The following is a 23067-nucleotide window of genomic DNA, read 5'->3' as shown; positions in this document are numbered from 1 at the left end:
CTCTGGGCTGCATACTTTTAAAAACAGGATAAAAAATAGTGAAATCTGAAAAATCTTTTGTGATTAATTTTATTAAAGGAAGAAACATATCATTGGCATTCATTCAGGAAGTTTCACAGAAGTTTCAAAACTGGTTTCAAGCAGGAAGCATGTGAGACTCAAACAGGACAACAAGACAGAGAAATTAGAAAAATGAGGGTTTAAATACACATGAGATAATTAGAGAAAGAGACAGCTGGGAAACAAGGTGCAGGGGAATGGAATCAACTAACGAGCAGGGGGTGGAGAAAACTGAACATAATGCACAAGAGACTATGAAAATAACACTGCAGTTTCATATAAACATGTTGTGGTTTTCCCTACATTCAGGTTGAGAGTGTTATAATATGATGGTGTTGCTTTGACTGCACAATCCCACGAAACGATATAGAAAATATGTAAAATATATCAGCTGTGAATAACCTCCTAATTGCATTGTATAAAAAGGAATGATTGTCTGTAGGTGCAGGGAGCGCTGTTTGCATAGTCGCTCATTAAGACCAGGTTACTTCTGTCCATTTGCAATTACAATTGCTTAACTAGCTAACTAAATAGATTCTGCACATGAGAAGAGTGTCTGTATTTGCATTTGGACTGTCCCTTTCACACTGCAAATTTTTAAATTTAAACAAATCCCAAAAGTGTTAAACTTAGATTAGCCACAACTTGAGTAAGCAGGCATGACTAATTTATTTGAAAGCGTAAATGGCACATTAATAACCAGGTGACCATTTTACGTGGCTGGATGTGTATGTGGAAAGATAGTGTAATGTAATTCTTCATGGTTCCTCCACAGAGTGGACCAGGAGAGCTCAGAGGTTCCCAGTGGTCAGTCTACCCAGCAGCATCAAACACAGCTGGACTCCATATTTATGGTCTGTACATGTGCAACAACTACTTTTACATCTATTGTGTTCACAGTCATCTCCATGCTGCTCTTTGTAGAGATCTGATGTTTGGCTCCATGATTTCAGTCTGATTGGCTCATTCATAAAGTATTCTGTTCCAGCTGCTGGAGGACAACATCATCACTTTTGTGAAGGACGAGCTGAAGAAGATCCAGAAGGTTTTGAGTCCATATTATGAAGGCAGTGAGATGGAGGATGAAGCAGTATTGCATTGTGAAGATGAAAAGCAATGGAGGAGCAACAGAGAGGCATTTATAAAAATCACAGTCAACTTCCTAAGAAGAATGAAGCAGGAGGATCTGGTTGACCGTCTGAAGAACAGTGAGGATTTCTCTGAAGATTTTCTTTTGCTGAGTAACTGGAACATTTACTAATGTTTCAAAAGAGGGACCCACATGTGTTGAAATGCTAATGATTTAGGGCATGAAATTGTTGCCTGAACTTTCTAAACATTTGGTTGGTATATTTGGTCTGTTGTTCTTTTAGGAACTCCCAGCAGAGTTTGTCAGCAAAACCTTAAATCTGCACTGAAGAAGAAGTTCCAGTGTGTGTTTGAGGGGATCGCTAAAGCAGGAAGCCCAACCCTTCTGAATCAGATCTACACAGAGCTCTACATCACAGAGGGAGGGACTGCAGAGGTCAATGATGAACATGAGGTCAGACAGATTGAAACAGCATCCAGGAAACCAGACAGACCAGAAACAACAATCAGACAAGAAGACATCTTTAAAGCCTCACCTGGAAGAGATGAACCAATCAGAACAGTGCTGACAAAGGGAGTGGCTGGCATTGGGAAAACAGTCTTAACACAGAAATACACCCTGGACTGGGCTGAAGACAAAGCCAACCAGGACATCCAGTTCATATTTCCATTCACTTTCAGAGAGCTGAATGTGCTGAAAGAGGAAAAGTTCAGCTTGGTGGAACTTGTTCATCACTTCTTTACTGAAACCAAAGAAGCAGGAATCTGCAGCTTTGAAGACTTCCAGGTTGTGTTCATCTTTGATGGTCTGGATGAGTGTCGACTTCCTCTGGACTTCCACAAAACTACAATCCTAACTGACCCTAGAAAGTCCACCTCAGTGGATGTGCTGCTGATAAACCTCATCAGGGGGAAACTGCTTCCCTCTGCTCGCCTCTGGATAACCACACGACCTGCAGCAGCCAATCAGATCCCTCCTGACTGTGTTGGCATGGTGACAGAGGTCAGAGGGTTCACAGACCCACAGAAGGAGGAGTACTTCAGGAAGAGATTCAGAGATGAGGAGCAGGCCAGCAGGATCATCTCACACATCAAGACATCACGAAGCCTCCACATCATGTGCCACATCCCAGTCTTCTGCTGGATCACTGCTACAGTTCTGGAGGATGTGCTGAAAACCAGAGAGGGAGGGCAGCTGCCCAAGACCCTGACTGAGATGTACATCCACTTCCTGGTGGTTCAGGTCAAAGTGAAGAAGGTCAAGTATGACAGAGGAGCTGAGACAGATCCACACTGGAGTCCAGAGAGCAGGAAGATGATTGAGTCTCTGGGAAAACTGGCCTTTGATCAGCTGCAGAAAGGAAACCTGATCTTCTATGAATCAGACCTGTCAGAGTGTGGCATCGATATCAGAGCAGCCTCAGTGTACTCAGGAGTGTTCACACAGATATTTAAAGAAGAGAGAGGACTGTACCAGGACAAGGTGTTCTGCTTCATCCATCTGAGTGTTCAGGAGTTTCTGGCTGCTCTTCATGTCCATCTGACCTTCATCAACTCTGGACTCAATCTGCTGGAAGAACAAAAAACAACCTCCAAGAGGTCAAAACCAAGATACTTTACAGAGACACATTTCTACCAGAGTGCTGTGAACAAGGCCTTACAGAGTCCAAATGGACACCTGGACTTGTTCCTCCGCTTCCTCCTGGGCCTTTCACTGCAAACCAGTCAGACTCTCCTTCAAGGTCTGCTGATACAGACAGGAAGTAGCTCACAGACCAATCAGGAAACAGTTCAGTACATCAAGGAGAAACTCAGTGAAAATCTGACTGCAGAGAAAAGTATCAATCTTTTCCACTGTCTGAATGAACTGAATGATCGTTCTCTAGTGAAAGAGATCCAACAGTCCCTGAGATCAGGAAGTCTCTCCACAGATAAACTGTCTCCTGCTCAGTGGTCAGCTCTGGTCTTCATCTTACTGTCATCAGAAGAAGATCTGGATGTGTTTGACCTGAAGAAATACTCTGCTTCAGAGGAGGCTCTTCTGAGGCTCCTGCCAGTTGTGAAAGCCTCTAAAAAAGCTCTGTAAGTACATAGATAGCACTTATTTATGAATGAAAATGATACAAAGTAGCTTACAACTATAGAAAAGGTAGAACACTTTTGTATTTTGTTTGTCTCTTTAGGCTAAGTTGCTGCAACCTTTCAGAAAGAACCTGTGAAGCTCTTTCCACAGTCCTCTGTTCCCAGTCTTGCAGTCTAAAAGAGCTGGACCTGAGTAACAACAATCTGCAGGATTCAGGCGTGAAGCTTCTCTCAGTGGGGCTTGAAAGTCCTCAGTGTACACTGGAAACTCTCAGGTCAGATCAAGAGCTTTTTAAACTTACATTTAGATAGGAAAGACATGGTTATAGCTTACTCTCCTTCTCATTTATTATAAGTATAGTATAATTATTTTTTCAAAAAACGTTAAAAACATTTGCTAAATTTGTGGAACTCTAGTTTGTCAGGCTGTCTGATCACAGAAGAAGGCTGCACTTCGCTCGCATCAGCTATCAGCTCCAACCCCTCCCATCTGAAAGAGCTGGATCTGAGTTACAATCACTCAAGAGGCTTCGGGATGCAACGGCTGTCGGCTGGAATGAGTGATCCATGCTGGAGACTGGAAACTCTGAGGTATGGAGAGTCTTGTGACAGCCACACATGAATAGATAAAGAACACACATTAAGATAAAATTTTAAGTCAAGAGGATCAATTTCACTAAATAGTTTTGAAAAATGATTATTTTCATGAATACTTGTGCAAAGAAATAAAGAAGTCTGGTGCATGGGCAGTGACAGTGCAGCCTTCCTGAAGCATTACGCAGAGGTTTTTGGCCCACACATACCCCAGTCTGGGTTATCTTTGGAAAGTTTAAATACAGTGAAGTGGATAAGAGTTTTTTGTCATAATCTTGGCACACTCAATTTGCTGTTGGGATTGTAGCATGAGACAGGTTATTTTAATGTGTTTCAGGTGAGAGCAGTACACAAACCTTATAGACATTTTTATAATTACAGGTTAATTTAAGCTGCGTCTTTGAGTTCATTAGTATAAGATCAAATAAGGAAGCTAACTGAAGCTAGCTGCTATAAGTAATGTGGAAATGTTAACTTTGTAATTGTGTTCTTCCTGTCAGCTATCATGTCTGAAGGCAAATGGAAACATTTGGAGTGTAACAAGCTATAAAACTAATGTTAGTCCAACCCTTTTAAATGTTAAGTTTTCTGGAGTACACAAATTTGAATACAGAAGACAGCCAAGGTACAGAAATAGCTGCAGAAATGCATCACCTACAGCATGTTCCAGATGGTGACCGCTGTAAAGATGCTGAAAACTTTCTGACAACCAAAGAAATGTGGATTGTAAGAGTCAGAGTCCTATTTGTAAGATGTGTGGTAGCAGGACCTTTCTATTCCCGTTTTGTTAGCAAAGTCAGTGTCTAACAGTGTGTGAATGAGAGCCATGTAATGTCCATGTGTGCATGCGGAAAGAGACTGTGCTGGTCTGACCCCCCTCCTCCTTTCAGGGTGGAGCCTGCTGGAGTCCGATGGTTGAGACCAGGTCTGAGGAAGTGTAAGTGTGTTTTTAATGTGATTCATGAAAACAAAGCAGCACACATTCAACCATCTTCATCATGTCAGGAGTCATCATCAAAGTGTCAATCAATGAACAGATGATGTTTCAATAACTGCAGCTGGATTGTGTTTGTTCTCTCCATCAGATTCCTGTCAAATCACAGTCGACACAAACACAGTGAACACAAACCTCCAACTGTCTGACAACAACAGGAAGGTGACACGTGTGGAGGAGGTTCTGTCATATCCTGATCATCCAGACAGATTTGATCAGTATCCTCAGCTCCTGTGCAGAGATGGTCTGACTGGTCGCTGTTACTGGGAGGTCGAGTGGAGAGGAATGGTTGATATATCAGTGAGTTACAGAAGAATCAGAAGGAAGGGAGACAGATATGACTGTGAACTTGGATTTAACGAACATTCGTGGAGTCTGAGCTGCTTTGATCATGGTCCTCATGCTGTCTGGCACAATAAGACAAGAACAACAATCTCCTCCTCCTCCTCCTCCTCTGTCTCTAACAGAGTAGCAGTGTATGTGGACTGTCCTGCTGGCACTCTGTCCTTCTACAGAGTCTCCTCTGACACTCTGATCCACCTCCACACCTTCAACACCACATTCACTGAACCTCTTTATCCTGGGTTTGTTTTTGGGTCAAATTCTTCAGTATTTCTTTGTGCAGTCTAAAGGCTGTCCTCCTTTTACTGAAACACTTCAGAAGTCAGCTTTTCAGCATTTTTAAACAGGCTGTTTGTTATTAAAGGTTTATTTTATTGTTCAAGTGTGATGTAAGTATACAGTATAGTGTGGATATAGAACTGGTGTTCCTTCTAATTAGTTGTGTTGCTCATATTTTTTGTTGTGTATTCTCTCCTGTTCCCTTCAGGCACTACAATATCAAAGATCAAACGGTACACAATTTTTAAATTCAATTCAGAATGTCTGTATGGTCTCCTGAACCTTCCTCCAGTATTGATTATATATTATTTAATCAGTAAGCATTCTTTCCACAATGATTCATAGATGTTCTCACTATCAAAATACTCTATAGTTATGTTTTATCGGTCTGGTTGCTAACTTTTGCTAAAGCTGGCACTGCAGACATCTACTGGATCCACTCTGACGTATGTAATCCTCTAACTTATAAGTAATTGCACAATATACCAACAGTTACATTGTTAGGGCCCTGAGTTAGTTAATTGGTTTTTATTGTCATTTTAACACATTGGATTTTAATATGGAACAGCAGTGTAATCTCAAACATAGCACTTTAACATCAGTGAGAGGGTGGTTGAGAAACCAAAATCAAAGTTTTTAAAAATTATTTTGCAATCTGAAAGTTAATTTAATATTTAATCATATAATTTTAAATGCCGGGACACAGTGTATTATTTTAATTTGGTTCAGAATTGTATAAAATCTCTTTTTATGGTTTCAATTATATGTTAGGTTCAGTTACTTGATTTTGTGCTGAGAAAACTGTGTATATAATGTAAAATAGATGTAGAGGCTAAGCCTACGCTTGAAGCCACTGAGGTGGTCGTTAACGGGGGTGACGCGATGTCACTGGTATGCATGAATTAAGTTCACAGTCCAATAAATCCAGCAGTATGTATCTTGTCCTTTTTGGTCTTTATTCCATATCGACTTAGCATAACAGCGCAACGGTCACAAACTGTTTGCCTTCTCAATACCTTTACATTACATAATCAAAACAGAAAAAGGTGACCTCTAGTGACCACATAAGGTATTAACCCAAAGAATGGCTCCTACACCCCGGCCCCTAATTGAAATGGCTATCAGACATGGCAATTCTAATCACAAAGAAAATAAGGAGCCACTAATACAGTCTATTTTAGACCTATACAATCACATAAATAAACATAAGTAACACACTTTTAGATTACAGTCTCATGTAACAAGCAAAGTTTAGTTACAGGTCTTTCCAGAATATTAGTCTTTGTTTTTAAACGTGCAGATCGCACAAGTCCTTTTTTGTCACGAATGGCTTCCAGAACTCTTCCAAGTGGCCAGGAACCACGCGGTGCAGAAGAATCCATTATAATTACTATATCTCCAGGTTTTAGATTCTTCTTCTTTTGGTTCCATTTTTGTCTCTCCTGTAACAAAGGCAGGTATTCGCGTATCCATCGTTTCCAAAAAAGATCTGAGATGTACTGAGCCTGTTTCCATCTTCTCTTCAGATACATATCCTGAGGGTCGAATAGTCCGGGTGGTAAAGATGGTTTTCCTTTCATCAGGAGGATGTGATTTGGTGTAAGTGGCTCTAGGTCTTTTGGATCATCAGAAAGCTTTGTGATGGGTCTGTCATTTAAAATTGCTTCAATTTCACATTGAACCGTATTTAATCCATCATCGTCCAACTGTTGTTGCTGAAGAACGGATCTCAGAATCTTTCTGATCATACGAATTATCCGTTCCCAAATTCCACCATGATGTGATGCTCCGGGCGTATTAAAACTCCATCTTATTCCAATGTGTCGCAAAGCATCCGCTATTTGTGTATGTTTCAGCAATTCAAGAGCCTCCCTTAACTCTCTGTCTGCTCCGACAAAGTTGGTTCCATTGTCCGATTGGATGTGAGCGACTTGACCTCTTCGGCTCACAAAACGGCGCAAAGCATTAATGCAGGCATCTGTGTTTAGAGAGCTAGCCACCTCCAAGTGCACTGCTCGGCTGGCTAAACAGGTGAAAATGACTCCATAGCGTTTAGCTGTACCTCGTCCTCTTTTCACTTCAATAGGTCCGAAATAATCAATTCCGACATTGGTGAATGGTGGGTTATCTGGCAAAATTCTTTCCTTGGGTAAATCTGCCATCTTTTGCTCCAAGGCTTTTCCATGATATTTTCTGCAAAAATTACATTCTGCGATAACCTTCCTTACAGCTGAGTTGGCCTTTGTGATCCAGTATTTTCTCCTTAGTGTGGATAAGGTGTGGTTACGACCGCTATGACCAAGCTGTTGATGAATGTGCTTTAGGATGAGATTTGCTACATGTTGGTCTTTTGCAAGAACAAGGGGATGCTTCGTTTCTTCTGGTAAGGAGCCCTTTGTCAGTCGTCCCCCAACTCTTAAGAGGCCTTCATCGTCAAGATAAGGATCTAATCTATAAATTGAGCTGTGCCTGCTCACAGAACCTTTCCCACTTGACAACGTAGCAATCTCTTCTCCAAATTGTTGTTGCTGGAAAAATCTAATAATGGCAAGCTCAGCTTTCAGAAGATCCTTTGAAGATAGTCTGTACAGCTGCGGTCTCTTTACTTTCTCCTTTGTAGTACTTTTACAAATTGGGTTATCTGAGTAAGGTTGCGGTCCTTTTTTCTTATCTCTCATTGAACGAAGGATTGCCTTCAGTCTAAGGAACCAAGCAACAGCAACCTTGAGCCTTCTCCAGTCTGAGAAGTACACCATCAATTGACATGTAGCATCAAGCAAGTCTTTTACCTGAGTAACATTTACTGTGGCCTCACCTTTGACTTCAGGGTGCTCTGGTTCTAAGGAGCATTCCATTAAATTGGTTGGCCAATCACTTTCTGGCTTCTGCAGAAAGCTTGGTCCTTCGATCCAGCGGCTGCTATGAACAACGTTCCCAGCCTTGAGCCCTCTTGTAGCATCATCTGCTGGATTTTCCTTTGAGCTTACATATCTCCATTGTGATTGTTTAGTTGCAGTTGTAATGAATGAGACTCTGTTTGCCACAAAGGTAAGGAATCGTTTATCCTCATTCATTATATATTTGAGTACAGATGTACTATCTGTCCAAAATATAGATTGCTCGAGTTTCATTTTCAACTGAGCCCTTAACATGAGATCCACTCGGACGGCAACTACAGCAGCTGTTAGTTCCAGACGTGGAATAGTGACAGGTTTTAAAGGTGTTAGTTACTCTTGCCTTGCCCATCAAGAATGCGACGTGGATGGATTTCCTATTATCTTGCATGCGCAGATATGACACAGTTCCATATCCAGATTCACCAGCATCTGAAAAATGGTGTAGCTGTGCATGTGAGAGAGGTCCAAACTCTCTTGGTTGTATACACCTTTTAACCTTGAAATGGGAAAGCATTTGCAAATCACTGAGCCAACCTTTCCACCTTTGCAACATGGTTTGGGGTATTGGTTCATCCCATCCCAGTTTCCTTTTGCAAAGCTCCTGCTGCATTCCTTTGGCAGGCAGCAGGACTGGTGCAAGAAATCCCAATGGATCGTAAATGGAACTTGATATTGATAACATTCCACGCCTAGTACAGGATTTTTGAGGGATATCCATTTTGAAGTTGAATGTATCAGTTTCCACACACCACTGCAAGCCCAGAGCTCTTTCTACCGGAAGTTTGTCTCTGTTAAGATTTAATTCTTTCCAGTCTTTAGCCCTTTGCTCCTCAGAGATACTTTGCAACAGGGTGCGATTGTTACTGACCCACTTGGTCAGTGTAAATCCTCCCCTTTGACAGAGTGCTGCAAGATCTTTGACCAAATCAACAGCATCTGAGGTGGAGGCCACACTCTTTAAACAGTCGTCCACATAGAAGTTCTCTTTCAGTGTTTCACATACCTTGTCTAGGAATTCAGTTTGATTGTCCTCAGCTGTTTTTCTCAAAGCGAAACTGGCGCAGCTCGGGGAAGATACTGCACCGAACAGATGAACAGTCATGCGAAACTCAATTATGTCCTTGCTCAGATCTCCATCTGGCCACCATAAAAAAAACGCAGAAAGTCTCTGTCCTCTTTGGCAACTTTAACTTGATAAAACATTGCCTTTATGTCACCCATAAATGCGACTGGATCCTGTCGAAATCTAAGCAAAACCCCAAGCAATGTGCTTGTGAGATTAGGACCTTGTAAGAGCTGCTTGTTTAATGATGTCCCCTGGAATGATGCCCCACAGTCAAATACAATTCTTATAGATCGTTTTCTGGGATGGTAAACTGCGTGATGAGGAATGTACCACTTCTTTCCATTTTCGCAAGACAGCTGCTGTGAAGGTATTTTCTCTGCATATCCATTACTTATCATCTCGTCCATAAAGGTTTTATATTCTTTATGCAACCGTTCATTCTTGAGAAGTTGTCGTTGTAGACTTTGCAATCTTTGTTTAACTATGGAGAAATTGTTTGGCATCTTTATGTTATCCCTTTTAAAAGGTAACTTCAAACAGTAGTGTCCATCTTCCATTGTTGCAGATTTTTCCATGATCTTCATGAACTTAAGGTCCTCCCTTGACAAACCCTTTTCCTCTGTAACCCTTTCATTAAAGTCATAGTTATATTGACTTTTCAACATCTCCTCCAGCTTACAAACAGATATCCTATTTACAACTGTTGGTGGGTGCTCGCTGTCCAAGTTGCTTTTGCCATCTTCCATGGGCCCATTTATGACCCAACCCAATGCTGTTCTTATAGCATATGGGCCATTCCCCTGGCTATGAATGACCTCCCATGGTTCCAATAACTTGGGAGCGTTGCATCCAATCAACAGGTCCACATTAGCCATTATGTGGGGAATTTGAACCTTTGACAGATATGGCCACCTGATCAGATCTTCTTCCTTTACAAAGTTATCCGTGGTGACAGGCATCCTTTCCTGTGTTAGGATTTCTGGAAGTTCATAGAAGGCATTGCTGCCTAAACCAGAAACTTCAAGACCAGTAAGTGAGTGGGCAGAGACGACCTTTTCTTGACCCATCGTTTGTAACAGGAAGTGAGTTCCTTTGCCCACAAGATTTAGCTTTTGCATGAGGTGCTCTGAACAGAAGCTAGCTGAACTGCCAGGATCTAAAAAAGCATATGTCTGTATGACATGACTACCTTTAACAGACTTTATTTGAACTGGCAGAATGGAAAGCAAACCGCTTTCTCTTCCGGCCCCTGTATGACCACAAGTTTTTACATTCTTTGAAGAGGAGGGCTCTCCATAGCATTCAGGGCTTACCTCATTGTTATCAATATGGAGGACAGTGGGATGACCTTTACCACACGTTCTACATATCAAACGCTTAGCACAGTCCTTGCTTATGTGCCCAGCACCTAAGCAACCAAAACACAGCCCTGTCTCCTTTAGAAAAAGCATTTTGTCTCTGTGCTTCTGTAGCCGCTAAGACTGGTGGACCTAAATCTTCACCACCACGTCTGTATACATACAAGCAGAAAGGGGAGTGAGCGGGTCAGCGCTCAGGGCACAGAAACTAAGCTGGCTTCAAACACCATTTATTTCCATAAAAAAAAAAAAACACAGCCAGAGTCACAAATACAAGATAAAATTCCCCGTATACAATAAAAATAGTGTTGCAACCCGCTAAAAACCCTGCCGGCAGAAATAACTATACACTATTAAAACAAGGCTAAAGCATGTTTTCCATATGCTAAAATTACCCTCCCATAGTCCCATAATCCCACAGTCCAGCCACACATGGGCGAGTGGTCCTTATATGAAAGAGACAGGAGAGGAACTTCTCTTCCGGTATGGTAAAACTCGTCAGCAGCAGACCAGGGAGGAGGCTCCTATCGCAGACCTGTCTCCTCCTGACAGCGCGTCGCCGCACAGTCCCGCCCCACTCCACACCTGAACACGGCCTCCCTCGTCTCACCGTCAGATGCAGGCAGAAGGGCATCCCTGCCCTGTTGTGCATTGCAGCCATCGCCACCCACTGTTGCTGTTCCTGCGTTGGGAGTGGATCACCGAACGACTCGCGGCACCCCACAGTCAGGCAGCAGTTCCTTCCACACACGTGCGGGCTTGCACGCGTTCCTTTTTCTCCTGCTCACCTTTCGTGCGTCACTCCTCTTTTTGTCTCTGCGCTCACTAGCCCCTTTAACAGGTCAACCTGGCGGCTGATAGGCCACCTTGGGGAACGCCCCCACCTCACAGGTGCCTACAATTGTCTGTTTAGTCCACAGTGGATTAAAGGAACATGGTACAACATTAACACACATAATATAAATATGAGGATAAAACCATGCCGTATACATATAAATAAACAAACATGCAATATAAATATCACAATAAAATCATGCAAATAAAATCAACACTATGTACCAATACACAGATTGATAAAACATAAAAACACAAATTTCCACTGTGTGACACTTCTTCCGCCGAAACTGTTGACACTCCTCCAGTGTGTGTCGTTGAGTACAGCAGACACAAGATGGCTTTACTGTAAAGTCATGGCTTGTTGTAGTAATCAGCCTTTCCGTGCTGTAGGTTTTATTCATGTTCATGGGTGTGGCTGTAGCAGCAAAGCTGTTCCCTTTAATTTGTTTGCTTGGCTGTGACTTCAGTCTGTTGTCAACCTTTGAGACAGGGATTATTGACGTTACATTCTGAATGTCCCCAAACAAAGGAGCCGAAAGAATTTTCACCTGCCTTTCAATAAATGCAACCAAATCTTGAAACCGAGCTCTGTGTTTAGAGGTTTCCAATATATCATATGCAAACGCTCGCCATTTCTCTCTCATTTTATATGGCAACTTGCACAAAATGATTTTCATGTTCACTGGCATGTCCAGTTCCTGCATATGTTGCAATGTTTTCATGACATTACAACTCCCACATAAGAAAAGGGAATATGCTTGCAATGATTTCACATCTTCATTTTTAATTGCAGGCCAAGATAATGCCTTGTCAATGTAAGCAGTTGCAATTTTATATTCATTTCCAAAGTGTTCTTTGAGCAGTTGCTTTGCTTTGCAGTTGCTGCCTTGTCCTGCAGCCATATGTTGACAACTGCGTACCAGCTCTCTCGGCTGTCCTGTTGTAAACTGCTCCAAATAATACAAGCAGTCCCTCTTATTGGCCTTTTCTTCCACTCCTTGTTCAAACGCATTAATGAAAGAGATGTACTGAAGAGGATCACCATCGAATACAGGTATTTTCCTGGATGGTAATGACGATGCACGCTGATGCTGAACAAGGGTTGCAGTTATTTCATTTTGTCTTTGTAAAATGGTACAAATGTCCTCCGACCGTCCTTCTGCCGCTGTAGGAATTGACCTGGGCGATGGAGGATCCACATTGTGAAATTGCGTTGTGATGACCGTTTGAGCTTGTGGCTCACTTTCAATTTCCGTTCCTGGCAGGATCATTGCAGATATGTTGCTTTCAGTCTGTACTATTTGCACTGCGGGTTTATCTTCATTGACTGGTGTACTAGGCTTGACTGTGGCTGAAGCAGCTGTTTTCTTGATTTCCCTTTCATAATATGAATTCATAGCATTGGACGATATGTTAGATATACTTTGAACTTCAGCAGCTTGGAGAACAGCTAACTTTGCAGAAGAGGCAGAAAGCAACGCTTCAAGCTCAAGCTGTTCACGTTTCCTCCTTAGCTTTAGCTCTTGCTCCTCCAAAGCATGCTTCTCTTTTAGGACTGCCATACGAGCGAGTAATGCTGCCTTTTCTGCTTTTGCTTTGATTTTGGCAGAAGTTGTGCTCACTTTACCACTAGATGAGCTTTTAGTGACTGAAGATTTACCAACAACATTTGAAACACTGTCCTCTGGCTTAACACCATCATCAACACCATGATCACCCTTTAAATGTAAATGTTCGCAACCTGACAACCATTCTTTCACTTCATAAGTGAGCTCATCATAATGCATTGTTTTTGCTTTAAACCATGTTTCATGCTTTTCTTTTTCATCATCTGGTAACAAACACATCAATGAACCATGAATTGTTTTTGCTTCATTACACAAGCCAACAAAATCATTGAATGATGCTTGAACCATAGAAGTTTCATTTTTTTTCCATTGAGACCCTCTACTCTCTTTTAAATTATTAGCTTTATTTAATTTAGCTTTTCTATCACGTTGCACTCTGTCTAGTCTCTCTGCAAGTGCCTTAGCAGTCAATTTCACCACTCGTTTTTCCTTTTCTGGATGTGTCCCAGCCTTGCTGGCGTTGCTACTTTGCACAGCTGATTCTGCAGCAGGCTCCGGGGGCCTGTCAGCAGCTTTATTTGTGTCCATAGTTCAAATGTTCCAAATTCAAATATTTATCAAGTATTGAGGGTTTATGCGCACGTGCGAAAGTTTGTTTATAAATCAGTTTTATTTGGGTTGACCACCAATGCATTGGAATTACGTCTTCTTAAATAAGTGTGCACACTTTTATAAATGGCCATTTATTAGTAGCGCTACTCATACCTTGCGTTGGGCGCCGTACTGATTCCGATGAAGAATTCTGAGTCCTCTCCAACATCCACGGAACAATCGCCAAGCATTCCACCTCGTCAGCTGACAGACCGCTAGTCCAGCTGTCCGTTCCTCGTGAAACCTCCACGGTAACCTTTCCAAACGGCATTCAGCTCTCCGCGGCGATCGATCACTCAGACTTTAATTGTCCTGTTTGCGCCGAGTCTCCAAAACACCACGGCGAAGTTGGCACAAACTTTTCCCCAAAGAAAAGAAGTTTGTGACTCTATGGTAGAGGCTAAGCCTACGCTTGAAGCCACTGAGGTGGTCGTTAACGGGGGTGACGCGATGTCACTGGTATGCATGAATTAAGTTCACAGTCCAATAAATCCAGCAGTATGTATCTTGTCCTTTTTGGTCTTTATTCCGTATCGACTTAGCATAACAGCACAACGGTCACAAACTGTTTGCCTTCTCAATGACACACCTGACGCCGATTACGTGCATCTACCTTAAATACCTTTACATTACATAATCAAAACAGAAAAAGGTGACCTCTAGTGACCACATAAGGTATTAACCCAAAGAATGGCTCCTACAATAGAAGCTCAGCATTTCACCTTACAGACAACTTTGGTACCTGTCAGAATGCCCACTCTGTCCCTGCTAACAACAACATTACTGGATTACTTTTTGAAATGAAAGTAACCCTAATTAAATTTATTAACATGGTTCCAATCAATGTTCCCTCTAAGCTGTGTGCGTGCACAATTGCGCACTGCTGGCACGGTCTCTGCACACAGAAAACCTGTGTTGCACACAAAAATAAAATCTAACCTGAATTGAAATTGAAATTAAAACTTTAACACTGCAATACAGAATTGTTAGTCAGTCAGACCAGCTGCTCCAGTATGGGATAAGAACGATGCCACCTTATCCCAAAGTCCAGCCGATAATGCGATTCACATTCGTATATACGCAGCTAAGCGTTGACAGGCTATGACAGCGTCCTTATGTGCCGACACCGGTGTTTTAACTAGCAAAGCGGCTGATGTGGAGTGAAGCCACGTTAATGACAACGTGTACAACCATTGGAGTTGTGAGCAGGACAGACGGAACAATTGACGGAAAACGTTTATACCAGTTTTTAAATTGTGTTGATAGGCCAGAGTTATGATAAAATATCTGCAGTGTTTGGTTTTCTTCCTGAATACTATGGTTGTTTATATTTACTGCGGGAAGAAACGGTAAAAACTTTGTTTTATAAGGAAAACACTGGAAAGCGCTCTCCGCCTGTGAGCAAAAACAAAACCAAAAAAACTCCACCCTTTCCTTTTGGTCGAAAAATGTACCATGTCGACCAATCAGAAAATGATATGGCAATGCGGCTTTAGTTGTTTAGGAAGGGAGGAAGTTTTAGGAGTAGTCAGTAGTTTTGTTTTGTGTGTCAGAACAATGAGGCGACTGCTGAATGTTACAGCAGTGATACATCTGCTGCTGTCAGGCCTGCAGGTATCAGGCTGATGTTCTGCTTTATCTCATAGTGGACAGAAATTACTTTTTTGGAGTGGCACAAATAATATGTGTGGCATCAAATTTGATGCAGAACAGCTGATTTTTCTATAAATAGTTTGAAATGTTTATTTAAAAAAATACCTTTGCTGCATTTTTAGGTAAACAGCTGCAAAAAACTTTGTTTGCAAAACTCTGTAACTTTTTTGAAGAAGTAACTATATAATTAATTTCCCAACATTGGTCATTATTTACTGTATTTTGCAGACAGAGAGTTACAGACTCTCTCCCAGACCACAGACTCATAATACAAGTCAGAGCTTTATAAAAAAAAAAGAAAGTTTTGTTTTCAAAGTTGGAGTTCAAGTTATTTTTACTTCCAATAGTGTTAACATACTACACAGGTCATGAACAAGATTGTTTTTAATTTTCATTGTAAGTGGGCTAAAGCAGTTAATTAAAAGTAGTCTAACATAAATGTAAATGCTGTAATTTGATTATTTTAATAAACATGTAACTTGGATGGATTCGATGCTGGCGTGACCACAGTGCACACGTCTAATGTTGCTCACAGTGGTCCAAGGGACGCTCAGGAAGTTTGTGTGTTCGCTCAGACACGTGAAAAATTTGAGGGAACATTGACTTCAGATTAAAACTTAAGAATCAATCTTTAATTCTCCATGAGGTAAACAAAAGACATTGCAACAACTTTGTTAAAGAGTGAGCAGGTTGGTACAAAGTTCTGCAAAGGAAACTCTTGGTGAAGAAAACATCTGAAGGTCACTTTTTGTCTTCTCACTGGAAGAGATGGTGTTGCAGTCTCTGCTCTGAACACCACAGGATGTTCAGAGCAGAGACATTGATACCACACATTGGCAATGTTGGGACTAACGCGTTATTAAGTAACGCATTACAGTAACTACGTTATTATTGTGGTAACTAGTTAGTATGCCAACATCAGGAACGCATTAATCGTTACTGGGTTTAGATTTAAATAGGATAGGGTCGTTATTTGTTACTTCTTGCGGTGGCTATTGCGAAGCTTCCACAGATTCAGTAAGATTAGCAAGTGGTGGAGGCCAGCCGGTGGAGGGGTGAAAGGGGACGCAGGAGGAGCAGAGACCCGAGACAGCCGCCGGTCGCACGACTGCAAAAATCGGCTCAAATGGGCCAAAAATTGCACAGTGTAAACCCAGCTTAAGGAAACAGTCCAGTAAATCAGACCTTCCCAAAGTGAGGGGCCCGCCCCCTAGGGGGGCGCAGAGCCATGGCAGGGGGGGCGCAGGATGAAAAGGGGAAAAAAAAACAAAAAACACTTGGACACTGCTAGCATGGGCGCCTACAGAAATGCAAAGCAGGAGATAAAGCATCGCTGAAAATGTTTCCAAACCAACTTCATTCTAAGCCAGGGGTGGGCTGCAGGTGTCCCTGCAGGTTTTAGATGTGTCCTCGAACCAACACAGCTGATTTAAATGGCTAAATTAGCTCCTCAACATGTCCTGCAGTTCTCCAGAGGTCTGGTAACGAACTAATCATGTGATTCAGGTGTGTTGACCTAAGGTGAGATCTAAAACCTGCAGGGACACCGGCCCTTGTGGACTGAGATTGCCCATCCCGGTCTAAGCCAAAGACTAGAAAATATGGTGAAGCATATCTTCCCTTTGGTTTCACTTGCTCAAGTGCCGAGGTAGGTCTCCCTGCAGGACTGGTCTTCCCTTCTTTGGGAGCAGCGCTGGGCTGTTCAAATCACGGACAAACAGGATCCCACATTTGTGATTTTTAGTTCACAAACACTTCTTGTAATGACTAACTATACCTAACATTTTGGAGATATACATACTATACTATACTTTATACAGTAAAGTTACAGTGGGATACAAATAACATCAGGCTGATCCTGCCACGATTTGTCCCCCGGTTCAAATCACAGACAAACAGGATCCCACAGCTGTTTATGTTTTTAAACCCATTTTGCACAGAGATGCATTTTTTGAAAAATGTATTGAGATCAATGTTGAATATTATTACACAGGAAAAAAACAACTACATGTAAAATAATCCCACTGTGACGCCTCTGCCTTTGTAAATGGAGGGACAGTAACTGCGTGTGTGTGTAAGCGTGTAAACCTGCAGACAGTCAGATTAACAGTATTTTGTCTCTATCTCCCATTGTGCAATGTATCCCATGTAAACAATAACGTGGCGCACAGCGTGATGTGAAAAAGGCACATACCTTTGACGTTGCGTGACGAACTCTGTATTCCTCGTCCACACGTAAACACAAAAAAGGAGTCTCAGTTTTCGGTGATTCAAAACGCCGTTTAGGTGCGGACGTAGCGTAAAAGAGTTAGTAGTTTATTTTATTACTACCTGTAATTTATTGCAGATTACTTGTATTTGCTTAATTGTTTACTAAATGTTTGAGGTGTGAAATAAACCGCAATAGAGCAAAATATGGGCGTGTGTGGTTGGAGGATGTGTGCGTGCATATGCGTGCGCACCCGGGGGGGCGCGAACATTTTTCTTGTAAAACAAAGGGGGGCCCAGCAAAAAAAGTTTGGGAACCACTGCAGTAAATCAAGGAGAAACTCAGTGAGAATCTGTCTGCAGAGAAAAGCATCAATCTGCTCCACTGTCTGAATGAACTGAATGCTCGTTCTCTAGTGGAGCAGATCCAACAGTCCCTGAGTTCAGGAAGTCTCTCCACAGATAAACTGTCTCCCGTTTAGTGGTCAGCTCTGGTCTTCATAAGATAAGATAAGATAACTCTTTATTGTCATTGCACAGTCATACATAGTACAGTAGTACAATGAAATTGGAAAAACTGTCCTACGTCGGCACTACATATAACACAACACGACACAATATGACACATCACAACGTAACAAACAACACAACACAGTATATTAACTTAGTATAAAAAAGAAGAATAAGTGTATTTGTATTGCACACTGTTATTATTGCACATTAATTATTATTGCACCTTGTTATAAATATAAATATTATTGTTTTAAACATTGTTACCTCCCCCCTAAAAAGTCCAGGGAGGTATCCAGTCAGGTCAGCTATTTACATTGATCAGGGCTATTGCCCTGTTGTAAAAGCTGTCCTTCAGTCTGTTTGTTCGGGACCTCAGCAGCTCAAACACCCGGTGTCCTGGGTGTGTGCAGTCCCGTAGGATGCTGCGTGCCCTCTTGAGACAGCGAGTGCTGTACAGGTCCTTCAGGGAGGGAAGAGGATGTCCAATGATTTTTTGGGCCATGTTGATGACCCTCTGGAGTGCCTTTCTGTGTGCTGTGGTGCAGCTGGAGAACCACACACCGATGCAATATGTCAGCACACTTTCAATGGAGCAGCGGTAGAAGACGGTCAGCAGCTCCTTCTTCAGGTCCATTTTTCTGAGGATTCTCAGAAAGTGGAGACGCTGTTGGGCCTTCTTTAAGACCGCAGAGGTGTTAGAGCTCCATTGGAGGTCTGTGTCTATGTGCACACCCAGAAACTTGAAACTGGAGACCCTTTCCACGCACTCCCCGTTGATGCTGACAGGCTGCAGGCTCATCTTACCGTCATCAGAAGAAGATCTGGATGTTGTATGGAATATCCTGACCTATGAACTTCTATCCCTGAGATTCAATTGTACAGTTTGAGCAGTAGCTGAATAACGCGACTTAAAAAAATCGCACAGTGTATGCCCAGTTTAACCAGGTCAGACCTTTTAATTCCTGTAGTCATGGTCAAAGCCATGTTTCAGAAAACATCTGAAACTGTCTCCACAGTGACACGTGCTACTACACTCGATGATCTGTGATGATAAACCTGCAAAGCTTTTAATAAACGTCCTTATTATAAACCTGCTGTCTGTGAGTAACTTTGATGAACAAGTGGCCAGATCTCATTTTGAACATGTTGAGACTGTAAAGATTCTGTGCTTCTAACACGGTTTCTGCCTCTGTGAACAAGTGAGAGTGTACAATAATAACTCAGTGCAAAGCACAACAAACTGAGTCATTAGATATGATCTCCCCTCGTTATGTTTGCAATTATAACAATGGAGGTTTTCACTCTGGGCCTGTGTCAGCTTCACATGTCATGTGATCAGGTGTGCTCTATAACGCTGTGAGGAACCTTGGAGTCATTTTTGACCAGGACATGTCCTTCAACGCACATATTAAACAAATATGTAAGACTGCGTTCTTCCATTTGTGCAACATCTCTAAAGTTAGAAATATCCTGTCTCAGAGTGACGCTGAAAAACGAGTCACATTTATTACTTCCAGGCTGGACGATTGTAATTCATTATTATCAGGATGTCCAAAAAACTCGCTGAAAAGCCTTCAGCTGATCCAAAATGCTGCAGCAAGAGTCCTGACAGGGACTAGAAAGAGAGAGCATATTTCTCCTGTTTTGGCTTCCCTTCATTGGCTTCCTGTTAAATCCAGAATTGAATTCAAAATCCTGCTCCTCACATACAAGGTCTTAAATAATCAGGCCCCATCTTATCTTAATGACCTTGTAGTACCATATCACCCTATTAGAGCACTTCGCTCTCGCTCTGCAGGCCTACTTGTTGTTCCTAGAGTATTTAAAAGTAGAATGGGAGGGAGAGCCTTCAGTTTTCAGGCCCCTCTTCTGTGGAACCAGCTTCCAGTTTGGATTCGGGAGACAGACACTATCTCTACTTTTAAGATTAGGCTTCAAACTTTCCTTTTTGCTAAAGCATATAGTTAGGGCTGGACCAGGTGACCCTGAATCCTCCCTTAGTTATGCTGCAATAGACGTAGGCTGCCAGGGGATTCCCATGATGCATTGAGGTTTTCCTTTCCAGTCACCTTTCTCACTCACTATGTGTTAACAGACCTCTCTGCATTGAATCATATCTGTTATTAACCTCTGTCTCTCTTCCACAGCATGTCTTTATCCTGTCTTCCTTCTCTCACCCCAACCAGTCGAAGCAGATGGCCACGCCCCTCCCTGAGCCTGGTTCTGCTGGAGGTTTCTTCCTGTTAAAAGGGAGTTTTTCCTTCCCACTGTCGCCAAAGTGCTTGCTCATAGGGGGTCATATGATTGTTGGGTTTTTCTCTGTACCTATGAAGCACCTTGAGGCGACTTTTGTTGTGATTTGGCGCTATATAAATAAAATTGAATTGAATTGAATTGAATTGAATTGCTCTGGTCTTGAGTTTGTTTTCATAATAAATATCTAAATAAATAAAAGACATGTTTTTCTCTTAAAGGCTAACAGTCAGTCAGAATGAGGCTGGACTCAAACACAGAAAGGTGTTTTTATCCAGATGAGCCCAGAGAAGAAACACGAGTGTTCACAGACATCAGAACCTCAGAGGTGAAACATGAGGTTGGAGTCCTCCTCAGCATTCAGAAGAGCTGCTGTGAAACCTGGAGTACTCATGACAGACTCTGATGGCAGAAACACACCATGATTCAAAAATAAAGAATATGACAAACATGGAGCTCCTGATCCTCCTGCATGAGAACAAGCTGACATGAGCGCTGTGTCTGAGTGTCTCCCTTTCACAGTGAGAATAACAGAGCTGCTGATCTGAGCTCACAGTCATTAAACTGACCTGAGGTCAGCTGCTAGGACATCTCTGTGCTCCTTACATATGAATATAAACCATGTGACCTCACCTCAGTCGTGTGGATGACTGTAGTCATAGAAGAGTAGAGGTGTAGCAGGTGGTGTGAGGCTAAGGAGGAAGAGGTGGATTCTAGTCAATGCAGTACTTAGAGGCTCCACCAGAGGGCTCTGTTAAGTCCTTATTGTAATACAATTACTGTGTGCAGTTATACCTGATACAACATCTGCACTTATTTAAATCATACGCGTAAATGCTGTCAGTAAATGATTGATTCCTATTTATTCTACTTCCTGTTGACTAGTTTTATTAAAATGAAACATTTAAGCACAGCTGATCGAGTGACTGGACGTAAACAGGTAATGGATTTCATGTAACAGGTTCACAGCTGAATCTGGGCCTGTGGTGCCAAAGTGTTCAGACCTGGTGAATGACCTGCAGAGAGCTGGGACCAAAGTAACAAAGGTCACCATCAGTAACACATTACAATGGCAGGGAATCAAATCCCGCAGTGCCAGACGTGTTCCGCTGCTGAAGCCAGTGCATGTCCAGGCCCGTCTGAAGTTTGCCAGAGAGCACATGGATGATACAGCAGAGGATTGGGAGAATGTCATGTGGTCAGATGAAACCAAAGTAGAACTTTTTGGTATAAACTCAACTCGTCGTGTTTGGAGGACGAAGAATACTGAGTTGCATCCCAAGAACACCATACCTACTGTGAAGCATGGGGGTGGAAACATCATGCTATGGGGCTGTTTTTCTGCCAAGGGGACAGGACGACTGATCCGTGTTAAGGACAGAATGAATGGGGCCATGTATCGTGAGATTTTGAGCCAAAACCTCCTTCCATCAGTGAGAACTTTGAAAATTGAAACGAGGCTGGGTCTTCCAACATGACAATGATCCAAAACACACCGCCCGGGCAACAAAGGAGTGGCTCCGTAAGAAGCATTTGGAAGTTCTGGAGTGGCCTAGCCAGTCTCCAGACCTCAACCCCATAGAAAATCTGTGGCGGGAGTTGAAAGTCCGTGTTGCTCGGCGACAGCCCCAAAACATCACTGCTCTCGAGAAGATCTGCATGGAGGAATGGGCCAAAATACCAGCTACTGTGTGTGCAAACCTGGTAAAGACCTATAGTAAACGTTTGACCTCTGTTATTGCCAACAAAGGTTATGTTACAAAGTATTGAGTTGTATTTTTGTTATTGACCAAATACTTATTTTCCACCCTGATTTACGAATAAATTCTTTACAAATCCTACCATGTGGATTCATGGATTTTTTTTTCACATTCTGTCTCTCACAGTTGAAGTGTACCTCTGGTGCAAATTACTGACCTCTGTCATCATTCTAGGTGGGGGAACTTGCACAATCGGTGGCTGACTAAATACTTTTTTGCCCCACTGTATCTTGGCAGCATCATCTCGAATGACGGGGTCTCTGATCGGGATGTCGACGCCAGAGTAGGGAAGGCGGTTGTGTCCTGCGACGTCTCCAACCTATTTGGAACTCGACCTCCCTGAATGTTAGGGTCAAGATCAGACTATTGAACTCTATTGTCTTTCCTACTGCACTATACGCTAGTGAAACCTGGCGCTCAAGAAGTGCAATTACTCAACACCTGAACGTGCTTCAACAACGTGGCCTGTGGCGAATCCTGAGAATTTCCTACCGGGACCGAATAACAAATGAGGTCCTACAAAGAGCAGGCACCCGCCCGTTAGCCAATGTTGTTGCAGAAAGGCGCTTCCGCTTTGCGGGCCATATTTTATGCCTACCCCCGCATTGCCCAGCTAAGATTGCCATTACATGGTGTCTACGCACTGGCAAGCGAAAGCAAGGCCGACCAAAGACCACATGGCGTTGAACATTCATGGACGATCTGAAAACTGCCGACATTGCCTGGGACGAAGCTGATGCAGTCGCTGCTGACCGACATCAATGGAGATCACTAGCTGCCCGATGCGCCACCCGGCATAGGAGGAACTAAGTGCTAAGTAAGTGTGTCTTTGCCCTCTGTGTCCATCTGTGGGTGTGTGTGTC

General features: G+C 42.5%; 1 protein-coding gene across 6 annotated transcripts in view; it reads left to right on the top strand.

Annotated features, from left to right (window-relative positions):
* Positions 1-23067, top strand: part of LOC101477089 (protein NLRC3) — a 374972-nt gene that overhangs the window by 279109 nt on the left and 72796 nt on the right. For 2 of the 6 annotated variants that reach the window (XM_076880853.1, XM_076880854.1), the window contains exons 7-13: positions 836-914; positions 1049-1268; positions 1434-3231; positions 3333-3506; positions 3649-3822; positions 4716-4762; positions 4911-6377. The exons of 3 other annotated variants lie outside the window; for them this stretch is intronic. In XM_076880853.1, the coding sequence (XP_076736968.1) occupies positions 836-914; positions 1049-1268; positions 1434-3231; positions 3333-3506; positions 3649-3822; positions 4716-4762; positions 4911-5449 (3031 nt within the window). In that variant the 3' untranslated portion in view covers positions 5450-6377. Of the gene's footprint in view, positions 1-835; positions 915-1048; positions 1269-1433; positions 3232-3332; positions 3507-3648; positions 3823-4715; positions 4763-4910; positions 6378-23067 lie in introns of those variants that run through there. One more of the 6 variants, XM_076880856.1, reaches the window with a different exon arrangement.

This window comes from Maylandia zebra, unplaced genomic scaffold (assembly GCF_041146795.1).
Source record: "Maylandia zebra isolate NMK-2024a unplaced genomic scaffold, Mzebra_GT3a scaffold01, whole genome shotgun sequence".
Taxonomy (NCBI): Eukaryota; Metazoa; Chordata; class Actinopteri; order Cichliformes; family Cichlidae; genus Maylandia; species Maylandia zebra.
This window is presented reverse-complemented; position numbering and strand designations above follow the sequence as displayed.